The following is an 18,623-nucleotide window of genomic DNA, read 5'->3' as shown; positions in this document are numbered from 1 at the left end:
CAATATAGAATTTAATTCTTCTTGAATTTCTCAATCATTTTTGGAGCAGCTTAAACTTAACATTAGAGATAAATGTATATGTTCTTATAGAGATACAAAAACGTCCAACAAAAAATATGAGAGAATTGCTTGAACGGCAACAATGGGTAGAAATATAAGAACGCAATACCAAGCGCAACACAAGAATACATAAAAAAAGATTTAATCAAAGATATACTTTATATATATTATATATTATATATTATATATTATATATATTATATATAATATTATATTATTATATATTGAGATTGAAGAAGATAATGAAGAATTCATGAATTGGAAAAGCAGATTTTACAGATATATTTTATCGATTCCATTTATTATGTTGAGGCTAATTGAGTCAGTGCACCTGAGCACTTTTACTCTCTATTAACTGCGAGGTTTCTTCAAAACCCCTCTTTGCGCCTTAACTGTATTATTGTTAATTACTTCATCAGACTAAGCAATAATTGACCTCAGATCTGCGTACCTCCACGAAGAGCCTGTAACCATTCTGAGATTTGATAATGCGGTGTTATTAAGTCTGTCAGATTTCGCAAATAATTTCAGGGCTCTATCCTTTATGTATTTTTTGATGGGATCAATCTTGAAGTCCCTGAGGATGTCATTCGTCCTAATGTACCAAGGAACTTTAAAAAGTCTTCTCAGAGTCTGGTTTTATGCAATTACTAACTGGTAAATATTAGTGTTTGAAGCTTTGCTAAACGCTACACAACCATATAGAAGTGACGGACGAATTATTTGGTTATATATCAGTTTCCTATTCTTAGCATTGAAGTTTTCATTTCTAAATAGCGGTTGGAGGTGATGAAGAATTTTGGCACAGCTAATTCTTTTCAGTTGTACATGTTTAAGCCATGTGAATCGTTTGTCCAACGTGATGCCGAGATATTTAACGCTATCCTCCCAGTTTATCACCATATCACCCACTCTCACTCTTAACGGATTCTGTCTCCACTTACGCTTTATAAACATTTTACATTTTTTTTATATGTATTTATAATACATATAAAATGTATTATAAAAATGTATTATATGTATTATAATGTATTATAAAAGTTACATATTTATATATGTAACTTTTCTCTTAATTTTCCAAGTTCTTACACCTGATAATTTCAGTATTTAAAAAATTCTGAATATTTAATAAATTTTTATTATTAAATAGTTATGATATATTGTAAATGATTATATGAATATATATATATATATGCATATATATATATGCATATAGTCCTTACTTGATTTACTTTAGCGTTTTCTTCCCTCCATGCTACGTGTCTGTTCATTGCACATATGATGTAAATCTTTTAAAATTACCACTGAAATAAGGAACTCTAGTTAATTAATAGTTATATTAGTTCTGCATCAAAAAATTAAAAATAAGTCAATTTAGTTTTTAGCCATAACGCCTCCAAGTAAATTTCTAGTCGTGGGTTGTTTGCAGTACATGTTGTAGAAGAATAAATTTTCGAAAATATTCAGATAAACACAAAAATTTCTATTGTATATTGTGTAATATTTATTGTGTAATAACATTGTATAAAAACATCATATATTGGTTTTAAAAATAATATTCGTTTATCGAATTATAACTATTTTTAAAGATAAATGTATTAAACTTATAGTTACATGTTTAAATACTTTGGTATAAATATATATTCTATAAGGAAAGTTTTTGACATTTTTTTATATAAAAAAAATAAACACAAAGTTGACTACTTCTATTATTTGACTCATAAAACTTATGACGCTTGTTCTTCTAATATTATTATTATTATTGTCAACAATATAATAGAAAATATGTAATAGATAAAAAAATTGACATATAATTAACATATATATATATATATATATATATAACATATATATACAACAAATTTAATATATAAAAACATAGCTGTATAAAGATTTATGTAAGCTTAATTAGATTAATTAATCTATTACCATTATCTTCAGTCATATGATCAGTATAATTCATATTACGAGTAAACAAGTTATCAGCTAGGAATTAGCATATAAAAATATGGCCAATTCAGTCAATTCTAACTCTAATATTTCTAATACTAAGACTGTATCACAAATCAGTTCACCTTTTTCAACATATTTAGGAACAAAAAGGAAGCTCACTTCACTTAATTCTAGATCTGTATTCTTGGAGAGTCAACGAATATTTCTACCAAATAATAGCAAATATTTTTTTAATTTTTATAGTAGTATCATTTTTTAAATAATACATTTATAAATAATGCATAACAACATTAAAATCATCACTATCATCTGCTTTTTTATTCGAAAAGAGACTCATCGTCATAGAAAAAATATAATAATTAAAAACAACATGCTAAGGAAATTTGCTCAAGAACTGGTAACTGTTTCTTCTTGCTTTCGGAGAGCTGGTAGAGCTATGCTTTTTATGGAAGTAATAGCACTTTGTATATAGTTTTTTAGCGAATTTTAAATACTCTGTATTTTTGGAACTATAATTGAAGTTATATTTTAAAGACTTTCCATGATATAAGTAATGAAATTTTAAAATCTTGTTAATACTACTTCGGACTCGCTTAGTGCGATAAGCAAAGATAAGAGGAGAAGAAATATGACCAAATAATACAAATAGAATCTGTAGTTTACAGAACAAACGGATATGACATATATCTATATGAATTAAGTTTTGTAGAACCAAAAAGCATCCATATAGAAAAAATGATGAAAAAAATATAAATACCGCTAGAATACTAATAATGCTACTACGTGAAGCTTTACAGCATTTCAATGGTAAGTAGTTATTCCTAAAACGATGGTTTGAAGAAGGGCTAAAAACAAAACCCTTTGTTATAAGTAATTTTTCCGATTTATTTAAAGGTTTTACTTGCTTTAAGTTTGGGAAGTATGTACAATTCGTAAACTGCGACTTTAACTGCATATTTTGAAGGTGAATAGCAACGGGTAGTCTTTTTTCGTATAAGCAAGGAATAAGTCTTTTCAACTTTTGTATATTCGATGGTGATCGTAGCTTTGTGATTTGTGATTTTTTTTTAATTTTATATAAAGATGCATTTGATATTCTAATCAAAGAATATTTGTTTTGGTTATCATGATGTTTATTGCTCTTAACATTGACATTTTGTTTACATCTTATAGAACCGCGTAATTTTCGAGTTGAAATTCTCCTGATATTTACATATCTTTTAGATACTACTTCCTTTTTATTTATCTTGTGTTTTAATGTACAATTCAATATAAAATTTTTATTTATAAATGAACTATGTATATGTGGTGGACCCACTTTATGTTGGTATTTTGCTATATTGGAATTTGATCCACGCCGTACTGGGAGAGTAGCACTTGTTTTTCTTATCCGCAAATCATTATTGCGTGCTTCATAACTAACTTTCCAGCACATATAGCTTATGAAGATAAATGGTAAAAGACTAATGCTAAAAAAATAAGTCACAGTATATATTTTACTAAGATCGATATTAAACGTAAATAATTCTAAATTAAAATTAGTATATATATAATCTCTAAATAAATTATATTTAAAGGGAGTTGCTGTAAAGTACGAAACTACAGCAATAATGGCACTTAAGATCCAAGTAAATGCAATACATTTCGAAACACGATCTCCAGTGATGCGGCCTTTGTAGCGCAGTGGATCTATAATAGAAATTAAAGATTTAAAAATATGTTAAAATATATATTATATATTATATGTATATATTTTATATTATTATATATTATAGAGAGGTTTCAAAACGTAATGTACTACAATAACAACAATACAACAACAAAAATTCAACCATGTTTCGAGTATTGCCAAATACCGATCGTCAGTGGTCTAGGCATTATTTCTTGTATTTAATTATTCGTAAATAATTTTTGGAGACTGCAAGTATCAGGAATTGAGGTATATTATTATATATAATAAATATAAACAAAATTAAAGATTCTGTTATTAAAAATAAACATATTACTCAGCGACGTATCCAGGATTTGATGAGAGGATAAGTACTTGCTTTGGTAATATAATAAACAGATAATATACTGTAAAAACACTGCTAAAAAATATTTTATATTATATCCCCCTTTGCACAATCCTATCTACGCACTGTTATTACTAGTTTTGTATATATATATATATATATATATATATATGTTGGACTAATGTTAATATAGCTAGCGGCAAGCTCCGCATAAAACTTGTGGTTAGTAATGAAACCACATTGGAACCACATACCAAATCTTTATGTGGATATCGTAGTAAGTTTTTTTGTAAATCTAAGTAGTGCTTAAAACTCTATTTTTGGGACAGAACCACCAAACAGGTCTTTTAAAACGCATTTTTTGACCAGACCTTAGTAGATAGTACAGCCTGTGGTCGTAGTTCTAATACACACGCACTCTGCTAACAAGCGATAATAGGTATATACAAGTTCTTATTTAATTGACAATAATTGACTAATATTAAACTAAGTCCAGTGACATAAACAACAAATTTATGTATTTAAACCTAAAATAAACAATTATTTCTAAAAATGTTTCTTATATCAAATTTTTTTTTTCTATAAAACATTATTTATATAAACAGTTTTTAAACTTTTTGAATTTGTTTTATTTAAAAATATTTTAATATCAACTAAAATTAAATAAATATTTTTATTTCACTTCAGACAGCCTTGATAGCTGCGGCACATAGGTTTCAAGTCCCACTAAAATTCCGTTTAAAAATAAGCTTTAAAAAGCCTAAAATGGTCTTTGAAAAGCCTAAAATAGCCTTTGAAACGGCTAAAATAGGTTTGTTACCTTTGGCTTAGGAATACAGCTATAAGAACTTCGTATGTTTTTAAAAATATGTACTAAAAAATCAACATAGACGTTGAGCTCTATCTGGTATCGCTCCGAACCAATAGGTGTACACCTAGCTTACGGCCTGACGGATGAATCTAACTTATATTTGCCTCTAGTTATTATATTAATATTTATATAAAAAAATTAAAATGGGATTGATTCTTACCTGTTATTGCACACCATATATTACTAACAATTAACAAAAACGCTAGCGATCCTAAAGCAGCACATACATCCAATGACCAATGCTGTATATAGACAGGGACATCATTCCAATTTATTATATCTAGATTTTCATTCATCCAATTTTTAAAATATCTCTCCGAAATAGTTTCATTTAGTTTAAGTAGTTTATCAATATTTTTTATTTGCTTGTTATATTCATTGAACGGTAGGCTGTTATTAAGCATCACATTATCTTGATGTATCATAGCTTCATACTGTTGATATATTCCAAAGTTTAAATCAGCGAAGTAATTCTGATTAAGTGTAACTTTAAGTTCCATATTGTTACTTATCAATAAGTTGTGCAACAAAATTATAGAGCCCAATGTATTGATACATAACAGATTTATAGTGAAACGATTTGATAATGTTCGTAAAGATGGAGTTATCCAAAATGCACCGAGAGCCAAGATATTTATGCCAAGTGAAAGTAAAATTAATCCAACGATTAAAATATCCAACGCCATTTCTTTGCATAATCTATTCTATCTCTTAGTTTATACTAATATATATTATGGTATAAATACCAACCAAGAATAACGACAATCAATTCTGTAAAAAAAATAAAATAAATGTGTTCAGTAAATAAAAATTATTGAATAATTTCATATATTTTTATTAAATAATATAAATAATTAAATTAAATTAATTATTTTAATATTAATATTATATACAAATGTTTAATTTTAATGTTTTTTATAAACTAAATCTTCTTATAAATTTTCAGTTCCCGGAGATGATCATAGAAGATGGTCTTGTTAATAATATAGTGTTAGTATTATGCCTTATACCTTATAATGCTATTGTAAGGTAAAAGTATTAACATGTTGTTAATACTTTTAAATAAAATATATGATATGGCCCTATTTAACCAACGTGTTTTGTAATGATATTTATTGATTTATTGAAAAATTAATGTTTGAATTTGCTTAAATCGAAATATTTATAAATTTTATAATTAAGACCAAAAACTACAATCTCTATAGGGGGGTTTTTATTTTTAATCCATTACTAAATTGTTGGAACTATAATACGTTGAGATGCGTCAGACAAGGCTTCTACGGTTAAAGTCAACTGTTATTATTCACATGAGTTGCTCTATTTTTATTCATAACGTTCTGACGACATTTATATATGTACATTATAACTGTGGTTATAAGCAAAAAATAGTAGAGACTGAGAAACTGAGAGAAAATTTTGGCTCCCACCTAACTAGCATTGCAACCCAAATGACTTTTATCAATAATTCTACTAGGGAATAGGTTTTTTTAATGACAATTGATGATGTTTGTTTAATAACTTCTTATTAAGAAGTTATGGTCAATAACAACTGTACGAAAAAATAATTAAACTAATTTTGTGTAAATATTGAAGTCACGATTAGTGGAATTTGTATATAATATTTATACAAAAATATAAAAAATTATTTGGTTTAAATAAGATATTTTGTAAACGTAGTATTTTAACTTCTAATATAAAACATATACTAAAAAAAAGCAATTAATAATTATTATTATTTAAATATGTTATTTTTTTGATAATAATGATATTAATTAAATACTTAATTATTTTTCACATAAAATTAGTGGTTACTAACTGTTAAAGGTCACTATATGGTAATTATTGATTATATATTTGTATTAAATGGGTATGAAAATTTATTAATTGAAACCATAGTTAGTAGTTTATTGTGGTGGAGGAAGGAACGACTCCTCCTCAATTACATAAAAAAGTTGTTTTGAATCCACAAAACCTCATAATAGTGGGTAGTAGAGAGAAGATCAAGCTAGAACCAGTCAGAGGCATTTAGAAAGGCAAGAATTTGGCCAATGCTAATGGTAGAGAAGGAAGTGTGGATTTTAACCCTAGTTCTGGTCAAACCTGGACATAGACACATCAGGTATTTTGGTGTCCTTGCAAGTATTGAACCCATACTTGCAATCAATTTTACTACTGATATTTGGAAATTTTTGAATAAAACAAAGGAAACATAAAAATAACAATGGATTTAGGTAAACCCCTAAAATTTTATACATATTAGCATATATTCATATTTATGGAGAAATGTTTTTCCAGAAAAATACAGTTGTTCATCATCCTTTTTATGGCTATTGGAAAAATAACTGTTATGATTTGGTCATGTTGTTGTAGAAATTTCTTCGATTCTTACAAGAAAATTAAGCTTTATATGGGCGAATAAGATATGAAAATTAATTAAACTCATTTACATTTATTATTCTTAACATTATGTGAATATAAAATCATTGTGTATATGTATATAAAAAAATTCAGACGATTGTAAAAAATGATAAAATTATTAAAAAAATCTTTGAACTCTAAAATTAGTCTAACATAAGTTACCAGATTCCGTACAATTTTGTTTTATTTCATTTATCTTAAAAATATCGTAAATTTTTTTAATTTACTTCCTATTTAATCAATAATTTTAATTTAAAAAAAAATGTTGATGCAACCAGACAATTTTTTTAGACTTTTAAAATTACCGCATCAGATCAACTTTCATCGTTTAATCTGACTGTGCTCAAGTGCACTCCAGTGCTAAGGACACTTCTGGGACAGAAGCTGTGGCGACGTAATTGATACTCTTAAAGGGTGATGATGATAAGGTTTTTTAGTATATGCTTTTATTAACAGAAAATTGTAATATCACATATTATTCTTTCATTCTTTGGTTAATTATATTGGATTCATTTAAGTTCAATGAACGAGCTTAGAAACTTTTTTAAATTAAAATTGTGAAAAAATTAAGTTTAAATAAAATAAAAAAATATTTGAATAAAATTTAAAGTGTTAAGGTCCTTGTCCTAACTTATGAATATTAAAAGTAATGAAAAAAATAAATCAAAATAAAAAAGGACTCATCTGTTATTAATAAGTTTATAAAAAATTATAGTTCACTAAACTTCACAGAAATAGTGATATAGAAGTTTTTAGAAATTATTTAATATTATATCAAACAAGTAATTAGGAAACTTTAAACTATATTTTTATTAAGTGATATGTTTGTTTTTTTTTATTCATAAATTTTATTAACAATATATTAATCTTCCGAATTATTATAAATTAAAAAGTCATATTAGAGCAATTATCAAATAATATAAAACTTTATAACATTCGTATTTAACTTATAACTTATAAAGTTATTACAACTTATAACTGAACTTATAACATCGTATTTATCCTCATATTTAAAGTAACATTTCAACAAATATATTTATAATATATTTTCGATCACAGGTCACCTTCTTAAAAATTAAACGTTTCTATATTTGGACTGTCAAGTAGAGCCGTGTAGCCGGAAATAAAATATAAAATAAAATAAAAAATTATTATTTATAATATATATTAATAAATGTAATACATAAACGTTTTGTAATTGAAAATATATGTACCATTAAATAAAACTAATTATAGAAATTATAACTTTAAATAACTTAATGGGGTTTAAACTTTCACAGTTTAAGATTTGAAAGATACTGAATCAACCACAGTTGTTTGTTCAAAAGCTATTCCCAAAAATATATAAATATATTCCTAGCAAAAAAACAAAAGTCCAGAACATAAAAACTCAAGTATGGCTTTGAGTCAGTTGGTGAAGGTGCGCTGATTCTGAGCTTCACATTTGGCAGGACCCGAGTACGATTCCTGGTACTTGCGGTCCCAAAAATAATTATTTACGAATAAATACAATACAAGAATTATACCCAAGACCACTGATGATAGGTATTTGGTAATACTCGAAACAGCTGTATGGTCAACCAAAAATTCAATTAATTAAAATAATATAAAATGAATTTTTGATGTTGTAGTTCACTACTGTTCGAAAAAACCTCTTTATGAAATATATTTTAAATAAATTATTATTTTCCACTTGTATAAAAATTGTTTTAAAAAATGTTACTATCGTTAATATTCATTAAAATACACCGATTGAATTTTATTCAAATGAATTATGAATACATTTCAATATTTAAATTATTTATTTTAATAAATTTTTTTTTAATTGTTGTAATTAAAATAAGATAACTTTCAACACTTACAATTTTGATTTAGTTTAAATATTGAATAATACTCAGCAAAATTAATTTTCTCACTATTGATTCTGACGTTATTCTTTAATAATTTATTTGTTAATTAAACAAATGATTTTCACCACAAATTATAAAATTTTATGAAGTTCGTTTCACAAACAGTTAATTTTATATTTTATTTGATCACCGAAGACGTTTGCTGATGACAATTACCAAATGGATACTGAAGTCCTAAAGTCAAAAGTGCAAAATATGCACACTGCAAATATACCGAATGTCCTTTTTCCTGAAAGGGTTGTTTGAGAATGTCTGCTTGCATGAACTTTATTTCAGTGGCTAAATTTCAGTGATATGTCTCGTCTTGATCCCACAAGAGTTGATAAAAAAATGAAACGTTTTTTTTTCTTGTGCAGATTATAAGAAAAAAGACTGACCAATGACAAATTGTTTCTCGGCTTTTTTTATATGGAAAATAATTTACATAAAATCATAAAATATTTTAAGTCCTTATTATTTAATAATATATTATTGTGTATTCTAACAAGTTATGCTAAGATCAGTTGAAATCGATCTTTAGATTTTGGCTGACAGCAATATTTTGCCCCTAAGCAGAAATTGCTAAGACGAGAATATCTTCTTCCTTAGCGAGAATTATATATTTCTTGATATTATGCTCACCAGCGGAAATTATAATACATACAAAATAAAATAATATAAGAAATTATCATATATAATATTTTAGCTTTGTTCCTGTGTTAAAGATGTCTGATAAATTTTAAGAACGTATTTTGATATCTGAAGCTTGTTTAAGAGCTGTATATATTAAAGACTTAAGCAAGTCATTAAGTAATTAAGTAAATAATTAAGTTAATTAAACTTATTAAAGACTTAAGTAACTTATTAAGCAATTAAGTAAATAAGTAACTTATTTAAATTTATAACTAAAAGGATTACAGAAATTTATATTAAATTATTAAAATTTAATTATATTATTTAAATATAATGATTTTTATATGTTTTTTGTATGCCTAAGTTTTATTTAATTACCATAAATTTTATTTAAAATAATTAAACGGTAAAAACTAACGTGCTTTGTTTTGTGGGTTATTAACAAAAACATTAAATTTGAAACAAGAATTTTTGATCATTAAAATAAATAGTTTTTTAAATAAATGTATCAAATTATTGTTATGAAAACCTTGGTGACTGTTATTAATTTATTTAGAAATAGTAATTGTAAAGTTAATTAATTTAATCTTTTATTTTTGCGGTAGATGAAGATTGAGACCCTTTTTTATTTATTGTAGTATTAGTTTTACTATTAACTTGTAATATTCAAATTTATTATGGCTTATAACTTTTTTAATATACGATATGATAATATAAAAGCAATTTTGTAATACTTATTTTATTTTAACTTTTTTTTCAATTTATGTAACAGTATTTGGAATAATGAAATTATATATATATATATATATATATATATAGTAAGAATAAAACTAATAATATATGTTTATTATAAAAACATATTTAAAAATAATTATTAAAGATTAAAGTTCATTATATATAATGAAAGCTCATTACTATTTAATTTTATTTAGAAAGGAAATAATATAATTAAATTAAAAATAAATAAATACATTGAATAAAAATATTATATCATAATATTATATATATAATATTTTATTTTCATTATTATTTTTATTAATAATAATTATATTTTCACAAATAAAAACAAATAAAATAAAAAACTGATATGAAAAACAATATCAATTGCAGATATTATAACAAATTTCTGGTTACGGCCAGTTATTGCTTAGTCTGATGAAGTGATAAACAACAATCCAGTCAAGGCGTAGAGAGGGATTATGAAAAAACCTCGCAGTTAATAGAGAGTAAAAGTGCTTAGGTGCACTGACTCAACAAATTTCTAAAAAATATTAAAAAATAATAATAGTAAATAATAAAAAAATCTAAACCAAAGGGATCTGATAATTATAAAAGGCATATATATTAATATATATTGCAATTAAAAATATTTACCATAGAGATGAAGAGTGGATGAGAAGTTAGATATAAGTAACAAGTTATGTCGGAGTAAAAAAAAATTGTAATAAATAATACTCAAAATATTCACCAAATGATGAAAAGTATATAAATTATTGGATAAAATATGATTTTAGACTATTTGTTACAGGAAGGCCATAGCTCAATTTTATTAATGTATATATAAATAATTATAAACTTTAACCGTAAAAATAAACGATAGCTAGTAAATTGTCAAACCTTTTCAGGATAGCTGGCTTCTTCTGAGATGAAAATATTAAATAAAAAACCAATAAGCTCATATTTACCTGATCTAAATCTTGATATATACAATATTATGAGTTAAAAATACTTGCCTATCAAAACACTGGAACAGATGTACTAAAAATAAAGTCACGTACGTCAGTTGGCTAATGAACGCTGACTCTGAGCTTCAAATATGGCAGGGCACGAGTTCAATCCCTGGTATATGCAATCTCAAAAAAAACTATTTACGAATAATTAAATACAAGAATTATTTCCAAGACCACTGATGATGGGTATTTGGCAATACTCGAAACAGCTGTATGGTCAGTCAAAAATTTCATTAAATAAAATAATATAAAAAAAATAATTTTTGTTTTTATAATTCACTGCTTTTCGAAATCTCTTCAAAAATGAAGATGTAAACCAGACGTGATAACATTCCATAAAATTTAGTTATTATAAAGTTTAGTTATTATTTAGACATAAATGAAGAAAATTTTGTTTGCAGATATATTTATTAGTGATAATACCCACAGCTAATATTACTAACTAAGATAAACGAATCTTTATCACTTGAATATAATCAAATTATTATGTAAAAGATAGTTGAAGACTATTTTGTGGTACTGAAAGTACTTTTAATACAGAAGCAAAAACAATTATTAAATTAAGAAACTAAAAACTCTTAATATCGGTGTTTTTTATTTAATAACATAATTTACCTAAAACCTTATTGCATATAAAACTTATATAAAAAATGTATGAAACTCATAAACGGAAGCTAGTTTTTGAGAGTGTGTGCATCTTTCGGATATGAATTTTGAACAGATACAATCGAGATAATTGACTGATCAACTGATCAAGTGTTGTGTAAACAAGAAAATAAAGAACGAAGATATTAAAGATAGGATGAAAATTTTACTGACCACTGAGCACAGCTTTTTTATATGAACTTGAGAAAATGAGAGACGAACAGATGCGCAAATTCTGCAATATAGCAACTTAGGATGTAAAGATAACATTTCATTTAATTTAATAAATATGTACCTAAAAAAGTATCTTTTACATTGCCTTAACGATCTTTATTCAATACTTGTACTGTTATGTGTTTCAAGATTGAATCCTTCGGAAACGTACAGAAAAAGTATCATGTTGCTTAAATTCTGTACGGATCTTTGCTCGTGACGGAATAAAAGGAGACAATCATTCAATGCAATGCGAAATAAGATACTTTACTTGAATAATCATTCAAAAGATAATTCATTTTGACAATTAATTTATAAAACATTAAGAGCGAAATAAATAATCTAGTTAAATGTTGTCAGTATATCTCATATCTAATTATATTCAATAATAATAATGTACTTGATTAGGTTATAAACGAGATGACAAACATACACTTGAACCTATTGGCTAGTTGTGTTACTGCACGAATCTAAATGGGTTTGAGTTCTTGTAGTGACAGTAGGAGCTTTTCGTCCGGACAAGAGGAGTTTTAGGGCGGTTGAAATCCCCAACTGTCTAAGTTTTCGAGCTTTTCTCCTACTCAAAAAAAAAGATATACTAATACTCCTCATAACTGTGATAATAATCATAAAAAGAAAGAATTAATCTTCCAGCATAGTCATCTAACAGTGACTCTTGAACAAATCGGGTATAACAGTTGCTCCTAAATATCGTTAAATCTTCTCTTCTATTAAGTAATGCTAATTATTTATTTATTATAATTAATTACAAAATATAAAATCTTATAATTAAGATCAAAAAAACGAGCGCCAGCTGCCAGGGCCTTCAGCTCTGATATTATAAATTAAATTTTATTTACTAGATTACAAGCTTTAATATATTTATACATCAAAAGTATATTTTTAACATTAATTGTTTTTAAAACGCTGGTTGGTGAGATATTGGGAAAGATATTACTACGAATAGAATTAAAAGAAGGGCAATCGTTAAGCATATGATCTATGGATGGTGTGCTATTACAAAATAGACAGTTTGATGACTGATCGCCACTCAAAAGATGTTCATGAAAAAGCTTTGAATGTCCCATACGCAATCGGATAAAAATCTTACATTGTTGACGAGTGCATGATTGTGGGTATATAGCTTTTAAACCACTGGTATTGATCGACTTGTAGCGATGGTTGTACACTGACCATTCCATAGCCCATTCGTCTTCCATATGTTTGTTTATAAAATTTAAAACGTCTTTTCTTTCGGATGTCTTGAATAAGAATAAGGGAGAGCGAATAGCGGCAGATACAGCTTGATCTGCTAGTTCGTTTCCTTTAATTCCTGTGTGCCCAGGAACCCACATAATTTTAATTTTGTTTGAAAAACGTATGCTGTTGTTTCTGATAGCACAAATAAAATCGGTGTTATTATTGATATTTTTTACAGCTTCAATTGTAGATTTGCTGTCGGTACATATCAGAAATTTGCCTTTGTTGCATGTTGCGTGGTCAGTAGCAAGTTTTATAGCCATAGCCTCTGCAGTAAAGATGGAACAATGGGGTGCAACTAATCCAGTCGTGATTACGGAGCCATTTTGTTGTATTATAGCAAATGTGACATGATTTTCAGTTTTTGAACCGTCTGTGTACAATAGAGTCCAATTGTTTTTTATATAGGAATCAGAAAATTCTGCAAACAGTTGTCTATACATTTTGGTGGTTGTGTTACTTTTTCCATAGGTTTGCAGGTCGATTACAAAAGATGTTGAATTAAGAAACCAAGGGACCTCATGATTTTGTATCATACGATGAGGTTTAATGTCGAGGTCGATCAATTTAGCATATAATATAATGCTTATTAATAATTAGAATGCTATATTTTCATTATAATTTTATTGCAACCTAATTATTTAAAAATTACGACACATATATAGTTTGTGAGCGACATTTAATTATAAGAAAAACAATTTCAGTTTCAATTGAAAGTAACGCTATTTCATTAATAAAAGATTTCAATAATTAAGAAACATAAAATTTTAGTACGACTGTCCTTATTTCATCATGATGGCATTGTATATTGAAGTTAAAAGATCTAATAATATAACTTTTAAACTTCGTATAAAAAAAATTTAATAGGCACATTCCTTTATTTTTTAATATACTCGTCTAAAAATATCTAAGAATTATGGTCTTAGTCTTAGACTCGACTTAAGGTTAAGATCCATTGTGTTATTTACAAGCATAGCTAGATCTATTAACCATAATATGTTAATTAACAGAGTTATCCTATTAATAATCTTTACGAGTTTTAGCAACTTAAAAACCTTCAAATTTATGTTCCTATCATGCATATGTTTATATATAAGTAGTTTAACACAGTTTTTTTATTAAATTAATGAGTGTCAGTGTAACTCAACGACTGAGGAGGGATCAACGATATGCTGCGTCCGGCCGAAACTCGGTAACGAGTTGTTATGGCCTAATAAAGAAAAAAGAAGAATAACTGTCAGTTTTATCATAACAGATTTTTTCCCAGAATTTACAAATAAGTTCAGGCAATTAAAAAGATAAGTTCTGAGTACTTATTAATACCAGTTGCAGTTATTTTATACCTGGTCCAGTGCTTGCATTAGGATTACGATTCATTTGAAACGCTATGATCTCAAAAAAAGTGTAATTGCCTTATTGATAATAAGTGACTCTGGAATAAATATTCTAATGTTTTTGAAATCGCAAAAACCTTTATAACCTTTATTTATTCCATACGATTCAACCCTCGGAGAACCATTAACAAAGGACCATGACTGTCATATGCAATGTTGTAATAATATACAATTTGAATGAGAATTCTGTCATATTGGAGTCTTTCGATTTCGTAAGAAAGGTTAATTTATGCCACCAAATCAAATTATTTTTTATAATCCGACGAATATATGCAAATACATATATTATTAATACACGAGGAAATAACATAAATTTATTAAATTTTTTCAAAAACGTAAAATAAGACAAGATAACCGTATGCATAGCAAATTTTCAATACTTTTAATTCTTCTATAAAAAATGCTCTATCCGTTTGAGGTTATAAAAACATTCAAAGAATTATTTGAAACATTTTTTTTTACTCATCGGCCAGAATTGCTCTTAGTATGTATTATCAAAACTATTTCTTTTTCTATTTTCTTTTATAATAAATTTTAATTTTAGGAATAGTTCGAATGGAGCTAAATCAGTTGAATACGATAAAAGATCGATAAGTCAGCATAATCTTTGTGATCATTTTGCTCATTTGATGACTTCCATGCCGCAATTTTAAACCTTGTATTCGTATTGAAAATACTACGTTTCATCATCTGTTATAGTGATATATACTGAGTTACACCACAGTCACTCCATTTCTGGATTTTAAGATGTATACTCCCTATAAGGTAATAAAAATACTCACCGTTTCATCATCTGTTACAGTGATATGTACTGAGTTACACACAGTCAGTTAACTTCTGGATTTTAAGATGTATACACCCTATAAGGTTATAAAAATACTTACCTAAAGTTTCAAGTCGGAACCTTTAAAAAATACCATCAAGTTCATGTGCTTTCGAACTTTCTAGTGAGCGGACGTGTTTTTAAGCCGGTCTCGGAAAAATTTAAATTTCAGTATAAAAACAAGTAAATAACAATCACTTTTAAAAGAATAACTTTTGTTATTAATACAAAAATAAAAAACAGAAAATTCTCGGACAAAAAAACAATTCCTAAAAGTTAAAAGTGCATAAAATATTAATTTGAAAATAGCGCGCGCTTTTTCGATTTTTGTTGATTTTTGCACAACTTTAATATAAAAAAAAACTCAAATAGCTGACAGAGACAGCAAATTATTTTCTAAAGCTCAAAATAAAAAAAGTGAGCAAGCATTCAAAGAAAATATCAGTGCGGTTTTGTGAATATATAAACAAAACAAAAAAGTGCTGATAGAGACAGCTAGTATTATTACAAACGTGTTCCACAAAAGCTGTAATTGGAAGCCCGCAATTCATCACAACACAACACAACATCAAAACCAACATACGTGCTAACATTGGATTTTGGAATTTAAAGATATTTATTTTATTAATTATTATTATTTTTTTATTATTATTATTATTATTATTATTCTTAGTATAATTATTATTCTTTTTTCTCTCTTTTTGTTTTTATTTATATGCTTAATTATTAGAATATAAAGTATAATATTTTACACATTTTCATTTTATTTTTACATCTTCATTTTTATTTTTATTATTTTCTTCTTTATATTAATTTAATTTAATTTTACTTATATTTATATAGTTAATTTAATTTAATATCAATTAATATTAATAGTAGTTAAATTAAGTAAATCTTATAGCACACCTGCTATTTGCATATATAACCACGTATGCAAATGAGCAATCAAAATCTAGTAAGAAGACATACGATAAGCATTCCAAGAAAACGTAATGCTTATTTGGTAATAGACGCATCGAATACGTTGCCTCTGAAAACTACACAAACTGACAAAAGCTTGTCAAACATTGCACCTTCAGCAACTTCGCTTGCATTTTCCGACTTAGCGAGTCCAAAAAATAAAATAAAGGTCCAAACAGGCATGGAACGCTATGTAAATATGAAACGCAAACTTAGTCCTCAAAAAAGCAATTCAAAAGGTGCTAAAATAACTAAAACCATCAAAGATAGTGCAACTACAAACATTCTTTCTGGCAATAGATTTGCTGAATTAGCTGAAACTACAGATGAAGCTAATCAGCCTATTAACAAAAATTTTAAACCGCCTCCAATCTACTTGCGTGAACGCAGCTCAAATAAGCTAGTTACAATCCTTGCAAGTCTGATTGGAAATAATACTTTTCATATTGTTCCTATAACTAGGGGCAATATACACGAAACCAAAATCCAAATCGACACTGAAAACATTTTTAGAGTCATAACTAAATATTTCGAAGACAGCAAAAAAAATTACTACACATACCAACTAAAGAGTAGTAAGGGCCTTGTTGTCGTAATTAAAGGTATCGAATCAGATGTAGAACCCATTGAGATAACAAATGCCCTAAGCGAAAAAGGCTTTAGCGCTAGAGCAGTAATAAATATTGTTAACAAAGATAAAATCCCACAACCTATGTTCAAAGTTGAACTTCACCCGGAAGCTTCTAAGCTTAAAAAAATGAGAGCCATCCCATCTACAACCTACAGTATTTACTTCACCGCAGAATTAGCGTTGAGGAGCCCCACAAAAGGAATGGTCCGGTGCAATGCACAAACTGCCAAGAGTATGGCCATACTAAGTCATATTGCACTCTTCGTACAGTGTGCGTAGCTTGTGGCGAGCTTCACCATAGTTCCGAATGCGATAAAAAAGCATTAAAGGATACCAACTCCAAAAAATGTAGCAACTGCAGTGAAAATCACACTGCAAACTACAGAGGCTGTCCTATTTATAAAGAACTAAAGCACAGGTTAGCTCTGCAGAAAGAAGCGTTGCGTAAACCTACAAGAAGCAACACCATTAAATTAGTTGAAGTACCTCAACCTTTAACTTCTAAGCCTGTTACACCAGGTGTTTCATATGCTAATGTCGTTAAATCTGACAAGCAACAAGCCCCTCCAGTTCAAAGTAATAGTTTGGAAATATGATCTCACTCTCGCTCAGAGCTTAACTCAGTTCATGTCAATCATGCAAACTACTCTTAACGAGATAGTTAAAATGCAAAGCCAATTAATGCAAATGTTTTTGTCTAAATAACGAGTACTTTAAAAATTTGTACATGGAATGCAAACGACTTAAGCCAACATAAACTTGAACTCACAAATTTCATGTCTCGAGAAAGTGTGCATGTAATGCTTTGCTCAGAAACACATCTAACTAACAAAAATTTCTTTTCTATTCCTAGTTATTTATTCTATAAAACCAATCACCCAGATGGCAAAGCACATAGTGGTACAGGTATTTTGATACGAAGGCGTCTAAAACACAATTTTCTAGGTACATATGCTCATAATTATATGCAAGCCACATCAATATGCCTTAAGCACACAGGAAAAAATTCAACTTTATCGACAGTTTACTGCCCTCCTCGCTTCAACATTACTGAGACCCAACTTACGGATCACTTTTTAACTCTAGGTGAAAGATTTCTTGCGGTGGGAGACAACGCCATGCACACGT

At 27.2% G+C, this 18,623-nt stretch overlaps 1 protein-coding gene across 1 annotated transcript; it reads right to left on the bottom strand.

Annotated features, from left to right (window-relative positions):
* Nucleotides 1-2,046: 2,046 nt before the first annotated feature.
* On the bottom strand, nt 2,047-5,585 carry LOC119675920. The gene is made up of 3 exons (XM_038087135.1): nt 5,060-5,585; nt 2,771-3,702; nt 2,047-2,196 (listed from the first exon to the last, which is right to left on the bottom strand). The coding sequence occupies exons 1-3, from the start codon at nt 5,583-5,585 to the stop codon at nt 2,047-2,049; spliced, it is 1,608 nt and encodes a 535-aa protein (XP_037943063.1).
* Nucleotides 5,586-18,623: the final 13,038 nt, after the last annotated feature.

The sequence above is a fragment of the Teleopsis dalmanni genome, chromosome 2, assembly GCF_002237135.1.
Source record: "Teleopsis dalmanni isolate 2A chromosome 2, ASM223713v2, whole genome shotgun sequence".
Taxonomy (NCBI): domain Eukaryota; kingdom Metazoa; phylum Arthropoda; class Insecta; order Diptera; family Diopsidae; genus Teleopsis; species Teleopsis dalmanni.
Note: the sequence above shows the minus strand (reverse complement) of the source record. Positions and strands in the feature narration are given on the sequence as shown.

Coding starts and splice junctions, on each gene's coding strand:
- LOC119675920 (XM_038087135.1), bottom strand. CDS start 5,585: ATGGCGTTGGATATTTTAATCGTTGGATTAATTTTACTTTCACTTGGC. Junction 3,703..5,059: donor TATATGGTGTGCAATAACAG/GTAAGAATCAAT, acceptor TTTCTATTATAG/ATCCACTGCGCTACAAAGGC. Junction 2,197..2,770: donor GCATTATTAGTATTCTAGCG/GTATTTATATTT, acceptor TGACTCTCCAAG/AATACAGATCTAGAATTAAG.